This window comes from Bos grunniens, chromosome 7 (assembly GCF_055505025.1).
Source record: "Bos grunniens cultivar Pamir isolate PY7600 chromosome 7, Bosgru_T2T1.0, whole genome shotgun sequence".
Lineage (NCBI taxonomy): Eukaryota > Metazoa > Chordata > Mammalia > Artiodactyla > Bovidae > Bos > Bos grunniens.
The window spans coordinates 106,574,776-106,595,768 of NC_141171.1; the positions used below are offsets into that span (position 1 = coordinate 106,574,776).

The 20,993-nt window shown below is 45.9% G+C and overlaps 1 protein-coding gene across 7 annotated transcripts in view; it reads right to left on the minus strand.

Annotated features, from left to right (window-relative positions):
• The window catches only part of EFNA5 (ephrin A5), a 289,016-nt gene that overhangs the window by 84,211 nt on the left and 183,812 nt on the right, over nt 1–20,993 (minus strand). The window contains exon 1 of one of the 7 annotated variants that reach the window (XM_086413338.1): nt 19,486–19,508. The exons of the other annotated variants lie outside the window; for them this stretch is intronic. Within the exon in view, the coding sequence (XP_086269464.1) occupies nt 19,486–19,493 (8 nt within the window). The 5' untranslated portion in view covers nt 19,494–19,508. Of the gene's footprint in view, nt 1–19,485; nt 19,509–20,993 lie in introns of those variants that run through there. 7 annotated transcript variants of the gene reach the window in all.

A 20,993-nucleotide genomic window follows, 5' to 3' on the forward strand; every position in this document is an offset into this window, starting at 1 on the left:
ACGCACGCAGTTGTCATCTTCACGGCAAAGAGGGAGGAGAGAATTCAGAAGAGGTCAGGACAGTGTATGTGGGCGGGGATCTGAGACAGAGGGCATCAGAGAGGAAGAAGGGAGAGATGGGGAAAAAGAGACACAGACAAGCAGCTTGGCTTTGCTGCTGCTTAGCCGCTTCAGTCGTGTCTAATTCTGTGCGACCCCATGGACCGCAGCCCGCCAGGCTCCTCTGTCCATGGGGATTTTCCAGGCAAGAATACTGGAGTGAGTTGCCATGCCCTCCTCCAGGAGATCTTCCAGATCCAGGGATCTGGTCTGCATTGCAAGCAGATTCTTCTACCACTGAGCCACCAGGGAAGCCCCATCTTTGGTCGATGTCAACAGCTTCCAGGTTGAACTCTTTCCATTGAAAAATCAAGCAAACAAATGGGACAAATGCTGTATTGAAAAATGGATATCACTCTTTCAAACAGCAGCCGTGCCCCACGAGAAACACTCACACGGCAGAAAGCGCATTGTAGATGGCCTCAAGTCCAGGCTGTGAGCAGAGACCTAAAGCTTCCCACACAGTTCATACATTCTCGAGTCCCAGAATTCATGCCATTCGTTCAGCAGAAACCATCCCCACTTCTCTTTGTGATGATCAAAGACTAAGAGATTCAAGAACACATGGCAAAGCTCAAGGCTATGTCCCACGCCGTGAGGGGCAGTCACCCAGGAGGACCGCTCCCAGGCTGAGAAGCATCACCACCCGCCTGGGGAGCAACTCTGCAGCCGGGCTTTGCTGGGCTGGTCCCCTCTTCCTCTCTGTACTCCCAAGTCCCTAGGCTGGATGGTTCATGCCTTTTTTTGGTGCCAGGACTCATAGGATTCCAAAGGTCCATGAACCTGAAGCTCATTCATGCGAGGACAGAAATATACCACGCAAAGACTTGCCCTGGTGAGAAAACCCGGCTGGTGTGAGGAGGAGTCTGGGCTTCCGTCCCCATCCTGCCACCGACTCCAGTGACCGTGAGTCCGTCACACACTCTCCGGGGCCCAGCGTCCTTATCGATGAAGAGATGGTACGGAAAAGAGATTCGGGAAGGGACTCTAGTTCTGCATGCCTTTTTTTTTCTTTTTTAAAGTTCTACATTTTTTAATCCTAAGGTGGCACTCGGGAGAAGGCAATGGCACCCTACTCCAGTACTTTTGCCCGGAAAATCCCACGGATGGAGGAGCCTGGTGGACTGCAGTCCATGGGGTCGCTAGGAGTCAGACACCACAGAGCGACTTCACTTTCACTTTTCACTTTCATGCATTGGAGAAGGCAATGGCAGCCCACTCCAGTGTTCTTGCCTGGAGAATCCCAGGGACGGGGGAGCCTGGTGGGCTGCCGTCTATGGGGTCACAGAGTCGGACACGACTGACGCGACTCAGCAGCAGCAGCAGCGGATGTATATATTGGAGAAGGCAATGGCAGCCCACTCCAGTGTTCTTGCCTGGAGAATCCCAGGGACGGGGGAGCCTGGTGGGCTGCCGTCTACGGGGTCGCACAGAGTCGGACACGACTGACGCGACTCAGCAGCAGCAGCAGCGGATGTATATATTGGAGAAGGCAATGGCAGCCCACTCCAGTGTTCTTGCCTGGAGAATCCCAGGGACGGGGGAGCCTGGTGGGCTGCCGTCTACGGGGTCACACAGAGTCGGACGCGACTGACGCGACTCAGCAGCAGCAGCAGGGTGGCGTTCTTTTTATTTTGCTCCAAAATAAAACCACAAACATTTGCCAAAGGCTTTGAGAAAGTTCAGTTTGGTCAGTTCTCTAGTAAAATAAATATCACATCACTAAATGAAAAAGCAGATCATAATATATAAAATAATCTTTATCATGTTAAAACACCCATGAAAATATCTATCTTAAACTACATATAAAATCAATACTCTGAATAGTAGTATTATGAAAAAAGTATACTATCAGTGCACTGTACAAATACGCACTTCTAATTTTTTCAGTGATAAACCATTTCTTTCAAAATCAGAAAAAAATAATACTGGAATGAAAAAGCTAAGCTACTATGTGCCTAGCTATTTTCAGGACTAACTTCTAAGATTTCTCCAACACACATCTGTAACATACATACACATGTGTGTGTGGGCGTGTATACAATTTATAAAGTACTGAGATTCAGTGAGAGAAACTGTGGTATTTAGCAAAAACAACTGACCTAAACATTTTAGAAAACAACAAATTAAAATCTATTAGGGGGGCTTACAAGAACACAGATCATCAATAAAGTGATAGACTCAGGATACAAAAAATAAATAAATAAACCTATTGCTTGAAGTAATTTGGGGACACTCTGTTGTCCCCAACTAAGACATTTCTAAGAATTTTCTAAGAGATTTTCTAAGAAATTACTAAGAATTTTCTTGTAACCCAGTAACAATTTTTTTAGGCTTGAGCTTTCCACTAGTCACTCAAATGCTTCCACATGCCTTCCTTCCCTAACATCTACCCACACGGCTTCCTGGTGGGAAAGATCTGAAGTCACTACCGTGGACGTCAAGGGTGTCAGGTCACACCTCCCTGCTGTATCTATGCACCTGATTGTGGGAGCATCCCAGTCAGCCCCCTCACATTAGACTCAAGTTTACTCCATGTGATAGCAGTAAGCGAAGTGGTTGAAAGCATTAAGAAAACACTTTCAAAACTTAGGAGCATTTTTAGGGAGTTGTAATATTCAATGTCTGTAAAAAGCAGAGACATTACTTTGCCAACAAAGGTCCATCTAGTCAAAGCCATGGTTTTTCCAGTGGTCATGTACGGATGTGGGCATTGGATAGAAAAAAGCTGAGCACAGAAGAACTGATGCTTTTGAACTGTGGTGTTGGAGAAAAGTCTTGAGAGTCCCTTGGACTGCAAGGAGATCCAACCAGTCCATCCTAAAGGAGATCAGGCCTGGGCGTTCACTGGAAGGACTGATGTTGAAGCTGAAACTTCGGCCACCTGATACAAAGAGCTGACTCATTGGAAAAGACCCTGATGCTGGGAAAGATTGAAGGCGGGAGAATAAGGGGATGGCATAGGATGGAATGGTTGGATGGCATCACTGACTCAATGGACATGAGTCTGAGTAGACTCCCAGAGTTGGTTAGGGTTAGGGGAGGCCTGGCGTGCTGCAGTCCACGGGGTCGCAAAGAGTCGGACACAACTGAGAGACTTAACTGAACTGAATAATCACTGACCAGAAGCAATGAGTACAGAAAGGGGACAATGGTTACTTTATGAGGCTGAAATAGCAGGCAGGGAAATAAGTCAGGCACCAAACTTGCCCTCACGCCTAACAGCGGAGGCTGGCTGGCTTTCATCCAGCCTCGGGACTAGCACATCAGCAGTTTGTAGAGCCAAGAAGGAATTCGGTCCACTCTGCTGTCCTCCAGGGCCTCATGTCTCAGCCTATCTGTAAGCCTTCATCACCCTTGTCACAACTCAGGGACCAGGAGGCCTTCTGATCAGATGATGATGTCTGAGTGTCCTCTGCCCAGGACAGATTGGAGCAAGGCTGTGCTCTAGCAAAGGTGGGGGGGCGGGGGGGGGAGAGGGGCGGGCAAAATATGGTGGTGATGCTGCTTCCAAGGGCTCCCCAGGTGGTTCCATGGTAGAGAATCTGCCTGCCAATACAGGAGACACAGGTTCAACCCCTGAGTCAAGAAGATCCCTTGGTGAAGCAGGTGGCAACCCACTCCAGTATTCCTGCCCAGGAAATACCAGGGTCAGAGAAGCCTGGTGGGTTACAGTTCATGGGGTCACAGACAGTCAGACACAACTGAGCACGCTCGCTGCTTCGAAGTCTGCAATCTGTCTGTCCTCAGGGGACAAGAGCAGAAGCTCCGCACATCATTTTCCAGAGAAACAAAGCGTCATGGAGGATTCCAGGCCCAGACATCCCCTCCCCTGCCACAAGTCCTTTCTCGGGGGTGGTGAACGCTTTCATTTCCGCCCGAGCTTTCTACCAGGAACTCTAATAACTCAGCCCTGCACCATCCTGACAGTTTAGTTAAACCCACAGAGCAAAACGTTACAAATAGAATCCCAGGCAAGAGGGGCGTTGCCCATGGGCTCAAATTAACTACCAGTCCCCAAGTAGCGAACCTTCACTTATCACACAGAAGAACTCGGAAGCAAAAGCAAAGCCAGGAGCGAATTCATCAGGCCAGGACAGAGGGGAGGGGAAATAAACAGCTCAGGTCCACGGCTACCGTTTGCATCTCTCCCTCCTGACGCCAGGTCCTGCCAGAGACTCTGTTCACAGCCGTCCCTCCGCCTGGAGAGTTAAGTCTGTTTTTAATGCAAAGCTTCTTTTTTTTTTTTTCCTCTCTCTCTTTTTTGTCCTTGAGACCAGCACTCAGCTCACTGAGGAAGCAGGGCCTAAGGGTTTACACCTGTGACCCAAACTTTCCATTCTCTGTGAGATTTTTTTTTTTTTAAAGAAAAACAATTCAAGGGAAGTTTCTGAACCACTGCTTTTCCTGAGGCCAATGATTACCAGCAGCGACAGAAAAGCTCTTTATTTTCAAATTATGGCTTATCCCAGACTTCACCTTCACTTCTTTCCAAGTCCCTCCCAAGGCCATCTTTTCTTCTGTACTTGGAGAGAGGGAGCATCAATACGTAAGCCTCTGCTTGACAGTTAGCTAAGATGACAACCCAACGAGCAGCTCTCTGTTTCCTAGATCTTGTTCTATCACGGGTTATGTGGGCCACTAGAGGAAGTAACCTGGCCAGTGAAAGTCACTCAGTCCTGTCCGACTCTTTGCAACCCCATGGCCTTCAGCCCACCAGGCTCCTTCATCCATGGGGTTTTCCAGGCAAGAGTACCAGACTGGGCTGCCATTTCCTTCTCCGGGCGACCTTCCTGACCCAGGGATCGAACTCAGGTCTCCCACCTTGCAGGCAGACGCTTTTCCCTCTGGGCCACCAGGGAAGCTTACATGGCCAGGTGACTCCTAAAAACGAGGCTGCTCTTACGGGGCAGAGCGTTAAGGGTCTACTGCCTTCCTCCAAGGATGCCACGTGATGCGCAGCTTTGCGACAGCAATGTTCATGAATGTCACTGCAGTCAGCGTGCAAGGACTCGAGTCCCGCACAACTAAAAACCAAATAAACAGGTCGCTAAGTAAGTACCAGGGGCTTCATTCCGAAGCAGACCCATCAGAGCAGCAGAAGACGCGCAGTGAACACTAACGGTGACTCTTCTCCCCGACTCCAGGCTTGCAGAAATGTTCCCTCGCCTTAAATATATTGTCATCATGTCTTAGTACATTGGAAAAAAAAACAAAAATATATGGGGGGTTGCATTCCTGGAGATATGCACAATCAAAGCAAGAAGGGGCCTGCGATCCTCGCTGGAAACCAAGGCAACGGGGAGCAAAGCCATTTGCACGACTCCTGGTGTCGCTTGCTCCATACCTCCCTGCCTGCCCCAGCACACCCAGCAAGGAAGGCTCCTGGCCTCATCATCACCAGCTCACATGAGAACATCTGGGGTGCTAGGAGGCTGACCCCTTCACTTCCAATCACCCCGCTTTCTAAGAGCAGGGCTGGGATGCGATCTCAGGTGTTTCTGATCCCCAAGCAAGCTTCATGATGCCATGATCCCAAAGACGACGCCCGAGTTATTCAGACCTGCACCCTTTTGCTAAAACAATCTGTCCCTGCACTGTTAGCGCTTTGCCATGATCCCAAAGCCCCACGGTGGATTTAGAGATGGTGGACAGCTCATAAATTGTGTTAAGCCAGAGTCTGTGTCAAAGGTGCAGGTATTAAATGCTGAGTCACTGCTACGCTTTGCAGAGGTAATACTTCATCCTCCCCGTCCGCGTACTCCGGCCAGTCAGCTAGGCTTGGAGAAAGGTGACTCAGGCGGAGCTGGCACCAGAGCTGAAACACCCGAAACGGTTTCTCCGTCCCCAACTCCCTTCCCTTCTCCCACACCTTAGTGTCTGCCTGGTTCAATGATCTGGACGCACGGAAACACGGCTGATGACACAGGGCCAAACCTGGATGAATGGAATGCTGTGCTGTGAGCGGAACACCCTTGCGCAATCAGCCTAGAGAAACTTGCTTGGGACACTCGTTTCTCCTACATTCTCTTGGTCACTGCAGGCAGATCTCCGGCTGATACACCGCTCGCCTGGTGTGGACTAGAGGGGCAGAGACGAGCTCACGCTGGCTGTGGGGTAAGTCAGCGTGCGGAGCTCTGTAAGCCAGACGCGCAGAGTCTCCACCATCTGGGGGGCCATCGGGGGAGGCAAAGAGATGGAGGCATCTGAGCCCTGTCTGCAGACGGTGTGACCAGCCAGAGCCTGGGGAACAGGGGAGATGGAAACACCCAAGAGGAAACTCCCCCCGAAGTTCACTGCAAAGAGCGTCTGTTGGCCTGAGTGCGTCTCTCATTCTTTCCCAGCCAGCATCTCTAGCCGGTGTCCCTCTTCAGCGGAACCTTCGTCTCAATGAGGAAAACCAATCTTCAGAAGACTACTAAGAGGTTACACAGTAATTTACATTTAAATTGGTAATTACTGAACAAAATCGAAACGCAAATCTAAAGGAACGGTTGTTAACGGTGGTGGAATCGCAGACAACGGGACAAGCGAGGGGCCCCGTTAGCGTCTCCCAGATCTCAGCGCCGAAGGCAGTATTTTCAGAGCAAGTGATCCAGACCCCTAGCAGTATCCTAAGACCCACAGGTGACATGCAGGTTTCACATTAACAAACAATGAATCACAGGATGGGAAAACTAATCCTCAATGAACCCTCTTTCAAGGAGTCAAGGGGAAAATCTCAGTGTGATGTTCGGAGGTCTACCACCTCCCTAACACCAGCTAATCTCTACTTTTAATAGCGGGTTTCAAGAACACGGCCTTATTTGCTTACTTGTGGCAAGTCATTATTCAGGGCAAATGGATATTTAGTAGAAGGATATGAAGTTTCCTTGGAAGAAACGTTATGACCAACCTAGACAGCATATTAAAAAGCAGAGACATTACTTTGCCAACAAAGGTCTGTCTAGTCAAGGCTATGGTTTTTCCAGTGGTCATGTATGGAAGTGAGAGTTGGACTATAAAGAAAGCTGAGCACCAAAGAATTGATGCTTTTGAACAGTGGTGTTGGAGAAGACTCTTGAGAGTCCTTTGGACTGCAAGGAGATCCAACCAGTCCATCCTAAAGGAAATCAATTCTGAATGTTCATTGGAAGGACAGATGCTGAAGCTGAAACTCCAATGCTTTGGCCACCTGATGCAAAGAGCTGACTCATTTGAAAAGACCCTGATGCTGGGAAAGATTGAAGGTGGGAGGAGAAGGGGAAGACAGGATGAGATGGTTGGATGGCATCACGGACTCAATGGACGTGAGTCTGAGTGAGCTCCGGGAGGGGTGATGGACACCCATCACCTGGCGTGCTGTGGTTCACGGGGCCGCAAAGAGTCAGACACAACCGAGCGACTGAACTGAATTGAACTGATGAAGTTTCCATGAAAAATTACTAGGGATATTAATAAAAATACAAAAAGGGTAAAAGTAAATAAACGGATAAAAAATAAAAATACGAAAAGGATAAAAATACTTCCATGAAAAATATTACGATCATTTAAAAAATATATTTACTGAACTCTGACACAGGTGACATGCACATAGCAAAAATTTTGAAAGTGGCACTTAGGTGATCAAACTTGTAGAAACTGTGTCTCCTAGCCTGTCCGTAAGGCAGCTTCACCTTTTGGCTTTACTGACCCAGAAGTTAAATCAGAGTGAACTTCAGCAGGGAGGCCAGCTCAGAGCGCTAAGGAGGCAACACACCCAGAGGCAGGGCTCAGAAACGCCGCCATGCTGACTTTCCCAGGAAAGAGAGCAGTGACCCACGGCCAAGGTCTGTTCCTTTGCACAGCAGATCACAAATAGTCAGGAAAGGTAACGAAAGTATGTATGCATACATGCTGACATCAAAACCAAGCTTCAGGGTTCTTCTTTTTTTTTTTTTACAGTCAATTCAGAATCATGTTATATTAGAGGAATGAGGACTTGAAAAATCTCAATTTTCCAATGCAACACAGCATTTTGTTCTCTTTTCATGACCTATTTATGCTTCATTTGATGCTCACAACCACTGACATCCTTGTAGAACTGATAACACACAAAGCCATATAACTTTCCTTTTTAAGAGCAGAGTTACGTAAAATGTGCTTTAAAACATGTATGCCAAGTCACAATTTTTTTCAAAAAGGGAAGCAATCTTGGCTGTTCTCTGTTTTGTCAGAAAGAAAGTTTTATCACCCAATAAAAAGGAAATTATACTTACAGCTTTAAATGGGCAAGACTCACATTGTCAAAATGCACATATTTTGTTGAAAATAGTCTCCCTTGGGCAGGAAAAACAAAATTGCTTTTAATGACAGAACTTTTTAGATTGTAGTTGGGAGGGAAGTGTGTTTATGAGAAATAAAGCTAATGAGTCACAGAGCAAAATACAATGAATGAAGCTGTTCCTCACTTGTCAGTACAGAACTTGATAAGAAACCAAACCCTGGAAGTAGGAACCATTAAACGTCCATTCTGCACTGACCCAGTGCCAAGCGATCTTCCTTAGAAGGCGCCTTTGAAAGCTTCCAGGTCTAAACAATCACACCCTTAGAAATTCAGGAATGTGCCCCAGGGTATGTGGGTGTTAAAACCTCACCATTTTTGATAGTTCACCAGCTTTAACAACTTTTTTGGTTGAAATAGACAATAAATTTATGAAACTAAGCTCATTAGTTACTTCATTTCAGCACAAATACACAGCCTACATTGGATGTAGAAACTCCACTTGAAAAGAAGAGAGAGAGAGAAAAAAAAAAGGTCAAACAGGTTATTCGGCATCCTGTAAACATCAAGGAAATACAGCTGCTTGACTTAATGACATTTTTTAAAAAGGAACAAGCCTGCAATGTTGTCAAACCAGTTTGGGTGTTGATAAAGAGTGCAGAATTGAATTACTCATGGGTGGTTGAGGAGAACCTGGCTTCTAGCATGCTTGGTGAAATTTAAACCGCAGTCTGCCCCAACCACCAGGGAGTGCTTAGGAGAACCAACATGTCATTTGCAGGGACGAGTGCAAAATGAAAATGTGGGAACCTTTGTTCAAACACGACTAAAAGCTGCCTGAGAGCAGCAATATAACGTTCAATCAAGGGTCAGGTCCTGCGTGAATGAATGCCCAAGTGGGACATCCACGGAGCCCGTCACTCCTCTTTCTGGCCCTTAAGAAAGCTCCTAGGAGGGGTGTCACAGAGACGCCCACCCGACGTTCAAATGAACATCTTTGGTGCAGACCCTGTGGGGCATTTGAGGATCTATGGCCCAGACAATATTCCCCCCAACAGACTCAAAGGTTGATAAACTTCTGGTATTTCCTCTCTCTCTTTCTTTTCTTGCAAGCCTGAATAAAGACTACTCAAAATATTTCAGTTTCCTGCTGCAGGGCGAAGCCGAGGAGTCGCTGGGTGGTGAACAGGCGGTGCAGTGTATGTAAGGAAGAAGCTCGCCATCATCCGAGAGGCAAGGCCTGCAGCCCGCCGCCGCCCGGCTGACCTTGCCACACTGGCGTCTTTCTTTTCTAGCTAATGTGTCTTTCAACATTCAAGCAGGATGTCAGCCCTGAACGAACGTTTCTGCCCTTTCCCTACTATGAACCCCAGAGCCATTTCCACGCCTCGCGGGAATCCCTGTTCCTCTCCAGCGATCGTCTGTCTGCACATTGTGGCTTCACCTCAAGATGCAGCAACCTATAGTACCTTGAAAGGAAACGAACACACACACACCAGAAAGGGCCGTCATCCCACACACTCTGCCCCTAAACTCCAGCATCTTTTCTCTGTTCTCCATTTGGAAGCTTCCGATGGTCCTCGTTGAGTTTAACAACTCTTTTCTGGCAATGAAATATGAAGGGGTGATGATTTCCTCCAAATTTAGGAGGACATTAACAATTAAGTGTGAATGCGAACACCGTTAACAGTAATGCAATTATAACTGTATTCCACAAAGGGCAATAGGAAATAATTACTCTGATTCTCAAGTGATAGTTCCAGAAGAATGAGATTCTCAGTCTCAAATTCATTAGGAGGGGCTCGAAAACTCTGAAGCACACCCACAGCTGGAGAAGCCTCTCCCCACTCCCCCCGGAAGGGTAACCCGGTCGGTGCCAACACAGGTGCCCTCTGGCCGTCTGCTTTTGCTCCTGAAAATTGGCCCCAGTTGGCATCCTGGGACCAGTAACTTGTGGCTGCTGGGGCTGCCATCCAGTCCTGAACAAGGCTTATCTGAAGAGCCAGAGATGCTCCTGTAAGCCTGCAAGGTGGACCAAAAGCAATGAGACCCAGACATCACGGGATGGTTTCTAAGGATGATGAACTACATCCCTGGAAATGACTAATCTCCAATCACCATATGCATGTCAGCACACAGACTGCACCAGAGAGAGGGCTGTAAGAGCAGATCGACCATTAATGCCTGTCTCGGTCTTACTTGATTAAAATTGGAGGACTAAACAGGGAAGCTGATAGAGTCGATCAGTGGCCAACGCTTTCTCCTAATGATGTATATATGGAAGTTTAAAATATGTCTCTAAATTCCATGATAACCTTCAAAGTGAGCATTCCTTCAATAATCCATAAGTCCTTATCCCCTTTCATTCATCAAAGCGTCGCATTACTAGCCATGAGCTAGTATTTTGAAATTTCACTCCTCTATTCCCTACTTGCTGATAGACACAGACACAAGAATGACGGAATGAAATTGGGAGAAAGCTCTTTTCTTTTTGGTCTCTTCTACACAAGCTCTTCTGTTAGATTCTGATGACTTTTTTCGCCACGGTCCTGCTCAGAGCTCTCATGGGCGACTCTTACAGTCACCTGCGAGGGTCAGCATCATCACCTCCTCGCTGATTCATTCCTTTCCATCCTCCTTGCCCAGTTTATCAGGCCATCCCCAGTGAAGAAGCCGGAAGCCTCCCTGGTCTACAAGCGCAACTCTGACCCACATTTGTCCCTTCACGTCCGCCCTGCTTTGGCACCGTAGAACCTTTCCAGCTTCCCAGGACCCTCTGCCAACCTGGCCTTCTCGCCTGCCAACTGAGCCCCCACCATGGGCCCCGGCTCATTCTTCCTTTGCCTCCAATTCCCTCACCCTTCTCCTGGGCTTTTGCAGTGGTTGAGCTCCTCTATAAATCTCTCACCACCTTCACAGCCCACAGAACCCTTCCCTTTTTGAAACCCAACAGAGCTGAGAACACACAGGAAGCATCTGTTTATAGAGATGATCTTTTCTAAATCTGGTGCACGGTCCCAACTGCATTCTGTATTCTCTGGGCTTGATAAGGACCACGTCACCATCTTCCCTTTATCCTTCATTTTGGAGTACGTGGTCTGCAAAGTCACGCTGGTCAGGTGAGGATAGAAATAGCAATCCTCCAATTAAATAATGCAGCTTGGACGTCTGATACTAAACTCCTCTGATGGACTCAGGTGAGTCCACTGGCAGGTCATGGAGAAGGCCAGGCCGCTTAGTGGTGCTAAACCATGAACTGTGGTGATGAACGCCAGTCCCCCTAAAGTCAAGGTCCTCTGCCGAGTTTATGACTAACTTCTCCACCCAAAACTTCATCCCTTCTTGTCCTGCCCGTGGTCCTCTGGGGATTGACAAGTATCAAAGAAAAGTGGGCAATGAAACCAAGCAGGACCCTGTGGGGCCCTCGTGGGTACAAGCCCCTCAATGTCCCCTGCTTCTTGCTCGGCCTTCCCTGAGTTCTAAAGAGCAGACTCAAGCTGTTAATGATTAGCACAACAGAATCGTAGGGCTGCTAGTTCCTGCTGAGGGGACGCATGTAACAATCTGACACAGTATCTCTGAGTTGTTTGAGACGCCAAGATGCTCCCACACCACCACCTCCCATTACCTGCTGACCGCAAGCACACAGACCCCAGACTGGTTAGAGCCAGAAGGCCAAGGACTGAGATTCCTGAAACATCACCGTGTTATCTCACCACCAACCGCTCAGAAAAATGTTCATGCCAGTAGCTGATCACTGACCCTGCCACCCAGACCCCTAATGTTGCCTTCAAAGATTCTCGCCTGAAAGTCACTGGGGAGTTCGCATCTTTTAAACGTGTGCTAAGTCGCTTCCATCATGGCTGACTCTATATAAGCCCATGGACTGTAGCCCGCCAGGCTCCTCTGTCCATGGCGTTCTCCAGGCAAGAATACCGCAGTGGGTTGCCATGCCTCCTCCAGGGGATCTTCCCGACCCAGGGATCAAACCTCCATCTTTTACGTCCCCTGCACTGGCTCTTTACCAGTAACTCCACTTGGGAAGCCTGTCTTTTAGATGCCGGTTGCCTGGTCTTCTTGGTGCTCTGCAATAAAATGCTGTATTTTCTGTCACCACAAGCTCGTGTCAATACAGATTGGCTTTACTGCACGTTGGGGGAACAGACTCAAGTTCAATAACAATAATACCCCAAAGTGCACCTTATACCAAAAGATGCCAAAGGGATGTATTTGATGATCAGTTGGGGTGTAAATGGTAACCGAGGACCTATACACGTGTACTTTGTATGGCAGAAACCAACACAACATTGTAAAGCAATTATCTGCCAATTAAAAAAAAAAACCCAAAGAATTCACGATCTCCCTTCACAGCTTGGCATTACATTTATAAGGAATAATGAAGTCATTAATATTACATATGCAGTCGTTCCTATACATAGTTGAAGATGTCTCTATCATTTCAACATTTAGTAAGTGATGTCAGTGTCAGAATATTTCAGAAATAACTGTTGTAAGATATTCTTGCAGAAAGTCAGAATAAATAGCCCTAAGTCTGAACTGATACACAAAATCCTGGAAACTGTAGAAAAAGCTATAGCTCTTCATAGAACACACATGAACAAAACCACACATAGGAAATATAAAATGCACCTGAATAATTTATTACACCAGAAAAGAGTGAGAATAAATACAGAGGTTGAGGGAATGAAAAAACAACACTAATCTTCACAGTGCTTGAGGCCGGTTTCACAACTGGCTATCTTGCAGATCTCAGAACTAGTCAAACCAGTCCTTCCCAACACTTGTTTTATCGCTGATTGCACAACAGAGTCATGTAAGGGTCTATGCTTGCAATGAGCTGAGACCAGGTTTCTTTTACCTACGACACACAATGATGTTGGCAGTACCAGTAATGAGAAAAATTGTAACATTTTGGAGGCTAACACACTAAAGAAGTTAGTCAAGGTCCCTTGAGATTTTTTTTTATCTCAGACCCTAAAGAATATACCTTTTGCTCATGAGCAACCATCACTCCACAGCTTTCATATTAAAAGCGTGAGCACTCAAAGACTTGACTCCTCAGTAAGCGCTGCTCAAAAGACATTAGCCAGAAGCACGCATCAGATGGCAGCACGGTCCCTCCCAGGACAGGGGGACTTGTCAGCCTGTGCAACAGGACCCCAGGAACCTCTCGCAATCAAGTTAATTAGAGGCATCTGTGGCACAGGACGCACACCAGGCCAGCCCAGGCAGCTTATTTTGCACCAAAAAAAGGTACAACTCCTGTGGGAGGTAAAGGGGCTGGAATGGCAAACAGATAGCAATCAGTAATCCGAGCCTCTGTCATCTGATCACACTCTCCACTGAAATAAAGCTGGGAGGACCAGGGGAGGCAAATGTCGAGCTGATGAAAAGGCTGGAGGATATTCGAATCAACCTTTGATATTCTTAGCCCTACAGGAGTCTCAACACCATAAACGCGGGTTTCCCCCACCGCCCCCAGCACCTGCTTGAACCCTTCATTCAGCTATGCCATGCCTTCTGGGGGACTGCTCCCACTCATCCCAGGGACCCCACCCGCTGTTTATCTGCAAACAGCCCTGCCCTCTTCCAAGATGTGGTTTTGATTGGAGATCTGCTCAGAGATACACTGTGTCTGAAGTTGTAGCCTTTGTACAGCCAACACTTTGAACCTCCACTTCCTGGAACTTCCCCTCCATAGGAGTCAACTCTTGGCCTGAGGAAGCCAGCTCTTTCCCCAGCTCTGCATTCCAGGCCTTGAGTTTCGCAATCTGGCTCTGCTGCAGTCAGTGCCGTGTGAGTCCTGCAAGTCTTTCTTTTACTCATCTTTGCTTTTATTCTTCTTGTGAAAGTTTGTGGAAAAAAAAAAAATTTTTTTATTCTTCTTAAATTCCCCCAAATGAGAGCAGCCAGCTCGTCACGGTTCCCCTGACTGTGCTTTGTATACGTACGCTGAGAAGAGCTGTGTCTTCACCGATGACAAACAGGCTGTTTTCTCTAGATTTCTACTAGGGATAGGTCTTGTGTTAACGTAGGCTACAGCTCACTGAAGAGGCTGCTAGAACTGTGCGCCAGGTCAGAATTGTGGCTACAATAGACCCAATGGCAGAAAGGCAAGAGGGACTAAAGAGGCTCTCAATGAAGGTGAGAGAGGAGAGTGAAAAAGCTGGCTTAAGACTCAACATTCAAAAACCCGGATTCATGGCATCTGGTTCCACCACTTAGTGGCAAATAGATGTAAAAAAAAAATGAAACAGTGACAGGCTTTATTTTCTTAGGCTCCAAAATCACTGGGGACAGTGACTGCAGCGATGAAATTAAAAGACGCTTGCTCCTTGGAAGGAAAGTTATGACAAACCTAGACAGCACATTAAAAAGCAGACAGATCACAGTGCCAACAAAGGTCCATACAGTCAAAGCTATGGTTTTTCCAGTTGTCATGCACGGATGTGAGAGTTGGACCATAAAGAAGGCTGAGTGCCAAAGAACTGATGCTTTCAAACTGTGGTGTCGGAGAAGACCCTCCAGAGTCCCTTGGACTGTGAGAAGATCAAACCAGTCAATCCTAAAAGAAATCAACCCTGAATATTCATTGGAAGGACAGATGCTGAAGCTGAAACTCCAATACTTTGGCCACCTGATGCGAAGAGCTGATTCATTGGAAAAGACCCTGATGCTGGGAAAGATTGAGGGCAGGAGAAGGGGATGACAGAGGATGAGATGGTTAGGTGGCATCATCGACTCAATTGCCATGAGTTTTGAGTAAACTCCGAGAGATAGAGAAGGACAGGGAGGTCTGGTGGGTTGCAGTCCATGGGATCTCAAAGAGTCAGATATGACTGAGCAATTGAACAACAAATAGATCCAATTCTCAAAGCTCAATGAATGTGAAAACACAATTAGCTTAGGAGTAGTAATGTTAGTCACTCAGTCATGTCCATCTCTTTGCAACCCCACAGATTGCAACCCCCCAGGCTCCTCTGTCCATAGGATTCTCCAGGCAGGAATACTGGAGTGGATTGCTATTCCCTTCTCCAGAAGATCTTCCTGACCCAGGGATTGAACCCTGGTCTCCTGTACTGCAGGTAGATTCTTCACCATTTGAGATACAGTTTAGCCAACTATAATTTGATGTAGGGTGGCGATCATACCGCAACACACTCTTCCAGCTCCAGAACATGTTTTGACTCAGTGTTCTAATTTATTAATAATTATATTTTCCTTTGACTTTAACATATGTAATGCATCACTTTCATGATTTAGAAATAAACACCACAGAAGCCAGACTGTAAGGTGGTAGACTATGAACCTATTTCAGTGCCGTATGTGTAAGTGTTGGCCAATCCAGTGTTTCAGACTGATCTGAACCGATGTTTAGAAATCCAGATATGGATTAAATTTCATATCAAGTACAGATTTCTGCCTTCTGGTGAAAAATTCGAAGATCTGGCCTCATTGGTTCCACATTCTTCTTCCAGAGAAATATTCTGCTAGAACAGGTGAGCAGCTGTTTCTTTCCACAAGGTCCTTACTCCCCGAGTTTGTACATCCACCTGATTTTCTCACTGAGGTGTCTGCCTGGTTGCAGAAGCCACAAAAGCCCACATTCCATGCCAAAGAACCTCTGTCACTTCTCCGAGTCTGCCATGTAATCAATAATATTTTACAGATTGTCTTCTACTTTACAAAATATTCATCAGCACAGAACAGCCAGAATAGAGTTCTCAAGGATATCAGACAGTCTGAATTCCAGTTTTGAATGTAAAAATTTCCCAGAGGATCAGAAACCCTCGTTGAGTTTTCTCCAAGCATGATTAACACAATACAAGGAGGGGCAGCAGGCAACCACGCATCTTTGAGACAGCAACGAGGGATGGCTCAACTGCGATCCTCTACCCAAACTGCCCTGGGATGGCTTTAAGAGGCTGAAGAGCCCATCTCTAGATCCACAGCTTTGTCATGCGATGCGAGGCCTGCCGGGGTCAAATACTGACTACTATAGGAACACCATTTCCATCTGTTACCTCTGTTTGGGGATGAAAGTTACTGATACCAGGCCACCATGTTTCAGCCAAGAGTCACTCATTCTAGAGGCAGAGGGAAAACCAGCAACTGTTCTACAATGGATGCTGGCTAATGTGCCAGCAGGAGGGAGCAGGGAGAAGCCCTGAAGCCAAAGACGATGCAGACGGGACGTGTGCTTCCCCAGGGCCATTGTAAGTGAAGTGACAAACTGCAGGAACTCACAACTGAACAGGCGGCGACCACTCAATACGCTTCACTTCCACCAAAATCACTCCCTGTTAGAAGAACTCTGCCCCACTGCTAAGACAGCAACCGTGCAATTCGCGGTTATGTCCTGCCTCAACTAGGGCTGCCCCTTCCTAGAGAAACTTCTGGGCTAAGACGTTTACTGGACTGAGACCTGACTACTCACAAGCTGTGCAAGGACACAGCCTCAAGTTACTACCAGTGGCATTTGTAATGCGTTCCCTGTTGAGCAAAGGCGTCGCAGTGCCACAGTGAACAATCTCTTTCCCCTCCCTGTAAGGTATACAGTACTGAGTGCTAATAATTAATTTGGCATTGTGAATGCACACACACTCTCTTTCCAAGCGGGTCCTGCTGCCACCCCGCCCCACTCCTGCGAGGTGGCTCACCATTTCACACACTTCACACCCACCTGGCTATCAGTATCGCTGACCTCAGGTAGCCGAGTGTGAAACGGCAGATGGCTTGCCAAGTTCAGTCCTGTCCCGATGAAAACTCAGCACAGCTAACGGCAAGGGTTTGGGGAAGGAGGGCACTTTATGCAAACTTCCCAGGGAACTCGAGAGAAATCAAATGCCACTCCTGTCGACGTCAAAGCAGTTGCTGAGGCTTCTGGGAGAAAACTGTCAAGGGATTTTAAGACTTTCAGTAGTACAGCACTTTCAAAGTGCCTCAGAAGTTATTTTAACCTGCTGCATTGCTTAAAAGGGGACCGAGCCTGAAAAGGCAGTGTAATTTTGAGGGCTGCTCGAGGACTCTGTTAGCACTGTTACCTTGCCCAGGACTCATACATTTGAAGGTAGATTTTTCTAGGATATCCCCAACCTGGATACACATTCCTCCCGAGGACATCCCACCTGTACCACCCCGAAGTGAGAAAGACCCTTGGATTGTTGTCCCGAAGATTAAACTACTCCAGGGAATCAAGATACCCAGGCTGAACTGTCTCTGGGGCAATGGGATGTTGTTAATTGATACCAACACTTCTCAGATCCTTTTCAAATGCCTAAGTATTTTACGAGGGTGAATTCCAAAGTGTGCTCATGTTTTTCACAGCATGGCACCCGTATGAAATGGTAAAGCTCGAAAATCGGTATAACAGGAGATGGAAGTTATCAGAGCAGCTTGAGTTTTAAAAGAACTACACTCTCAAGAGCAAAGCAGAGTACATAATACTTTGAACAGAAATTCATAAACCTTTCCAAGTTTATATTTTCATGTATCCCTCGTGAAGCAGGGATCTGCGGTTGTTGTTCTGATAAACAAAGCCATCAACTGACTTGTTCGGAGTTTCAAAACAGACCCTGCTATTTCTGCTGTTTCTCCCCTCTGGTTCAATCAACTATAAAATCAATGAAAATGACCAGTTCAATGAGAATATCTGAGTAGAATTTGGGGAGGAATACTTCACTACCATTCCACCAACTCCAATAACTAAAATTTTTTGTGTCAGGGTTTTCTAACTCCTTAAAGAAATACTTTATTCTCAGTCCATTTAGCTGCCTTTAAAACGTGTATTTTCCCTCTCTCTGAGAGAGAGACCCACACACACCGAGTACCAACCAAACCGTGTTGTCATCATCCACAACGGGGCACATTCCTTTCCTATTTATTATCATACCCAGACTCCTCCGTGAAATAATTTAATGGGGTTCACAAGGAAGAATCAGAAGTAATGACACTACTTAGATCTTAGATAGCTTAAAAACAAACAAAAAAAGCCAAATATAGAGAGAATGGGAGGTCCACTTTAACGTAAAAACTTCAAGCCATACGTCTGCTGATTGAGTCTATTTCCTGAGCATGTCCTGATATGAGTAAGCACTGCTAGTGAGCATGGGACAGTGAACAGGAGCTGCTGTGTGGCCGATGAACACAAAACCCAGCTGAGCGTCCTGGTGGCCAAAGCAAAAAAGGAAACAATGCGTCATAAAGTTTCAAAGGGGGAGGTTACTGGTTAAGAATCGGAGGAGGACTTTAATGGACAGGTCAGCATATGCAAAGGAGATATTAAACAGAACAGTAAGAGAACTAAAGAGCTATCTGTATACTGTACCTAACTTAGGGCTTCTTCTAAAACAGATTAAATAATCTGCACTCTTTCAAAGTAAAAAAGAAACCAATAGAGTAACGTGTGGGGGAACCCATTTCTTTCTGGTCCATTTACAGACGTAAATCTAGACCTAGAATTGCCTATGAAAAGGCAGAAAAGGCATGCCGAAAAAGGATTTTATGCGAAGTAACTGCTACTCTAGAACAAAAGGTTTCTGTATTGCATTTATAAAGAACCTCTGGCAATTATGTTGATTACATTTCTTGGTTTTTCGGGGGTCTTTTGGTGATGCACATCGTACGTACTTTTGGGGGGACCTGATAATAGTAACTAAGCCACCAGGTGAAAGGTTCTCTACTGGGTTCTCTTGATTAAATTCCAGCTGTACTGGTTCCTTTTTATAGGATGGTTCTTTTGTGGCTAATCCAGGCTGCAATATATGATTTTTTTTTTAAGTCAGGTAAGAGTAAATGTCTGTAGATCTTTAATTATATAGTACTTTATTTGCTTAATTATGCAAATCAATACCCCCTAAATCAAATACCTACTCTAAAGAGAGTTTCCCTTGGTTCTGAAACTCACTTTAACAAGCTATCAATCAGAGGCTGATATTTAGAGGTAGCATAACTCATGGGTAGTATGGGATTTCTGGCCATTTTCAGGGATAACTACTGCAATATAGGAGCATGTTTTCAAACCATAGGAAGGGAAAAGCCTGGAAAAAAAAACCCACTAATGGATATATAACGCCATGATAGAAATACTACTCGTCATGCCATACCTAATAATCCACCAGTACCTTATCATCCAGATGTTTGTTTACACCGGGATGCCAAAGAAAGCGGCTCCTTTCTCTTCCTCATGCACCAATTAACATGCACATCGAGCAAGTGGCCAGACATCTACGGAGAAATTGGGGCAGGTAGGGGATCCACAGGCATAAACACCGCGGCCAGTAACACTCCCAGCATTATTCAGGAATATTTAGTTGCTGGCTCAAATTCATCATTAACAAAGGGCCTATTTCCCACAGGTTTGCTCTGTGTAATTAGCAGCAACAAACACTGCCCCGGCTCAGGTCAACCTATGGGATTAGTTACAAAGGTTTTGTAAATTTCAGAAGCTATCTACACAGATGTCTGAGAAACACACACACACACACACACACACACACACACACACAGAGCAGCATAATGGATGCAGCCACAGACATTAAGTAGTTTAGGATTTGTGAGACTCAGACAACCAATACATTTTATGGGGGAAGTCATAAAAGTCAGACAGGAAAAATATACAGCCTGAAAGTTGCAAACTTCTAGACAGCATGTAAAAAAGTGCCGAAAAGTGGCGGGGGCAAAGGAATAAACACACCAACTGGCGCTGATCGGTCTCAATAAATAGGACAGGGTTCACCTGAGTTTACTTCTGGAGCCAGTGGACGTCCCTGCATATTTATTTATTTTTGTGAAAGGACTGAATCCTTTTCATACTCTCATTTACTGTTGTCATTACATTTGCTCAGACTTCATTAGCCGGCTTTCTAAAACGAAACCCTCATTTTATTTACGGAACTTGTTATACTTCTCTCACACTGCCCCCAAACATATAACAAAGCAACGCTAACCTTTCAGTCAGGAAGGTATACAGCACTAAAAGAGATGCAAATATATGCTGACAATTCATATCAATTAAAAGGCCTCAAATGAACTCATCACGTGGCACACTCCAAATATCTTACAATTTTATTAGTCAGTTATACTTCAGAAAAGCTGGAAAAAAAAAACTGACCTCAAATTCAAAATGTAATTTTAATTTGGATTAAAAAAAATCTGTTAGTGATGGGTCTGGAAGAGTGTGAATAAAAACGGAGGCTGACCTCATGTGAATTAATGAAGAGATCTGTTCCTGTTTAGTAAATAGCACTGCTCATTTTTTATGATGGTTGTTGCTGTTTAAACAGGTTGGCAACTTTCAATTCAGAAGTCAAAACTATTGTCCTGGTTGCCAACAAAAATAATTAATAAAACATCTCTAACCCCAGGGTAAATATGTAAGCAAGTGCAAGGTAATGGATAATAAAAATAGCACTTCCTTCTACATCTGGGGCTAATTAAACCTGATCGGAGTCATAATTGAGCAGTGCCCAGGCTGCCCTTGATTTTCCTTGTCAGGTTTCGATTGTTCAACACAAATGCACCGACCTCAATAAATGAAAACATATTTTTCTAAAAAGCTAAATTATAGCCACCCTTTTCCAGGAAGAAAGAGTGATTTACCAGTGCCACAGGGCCTTAAGGCTACAGGAGA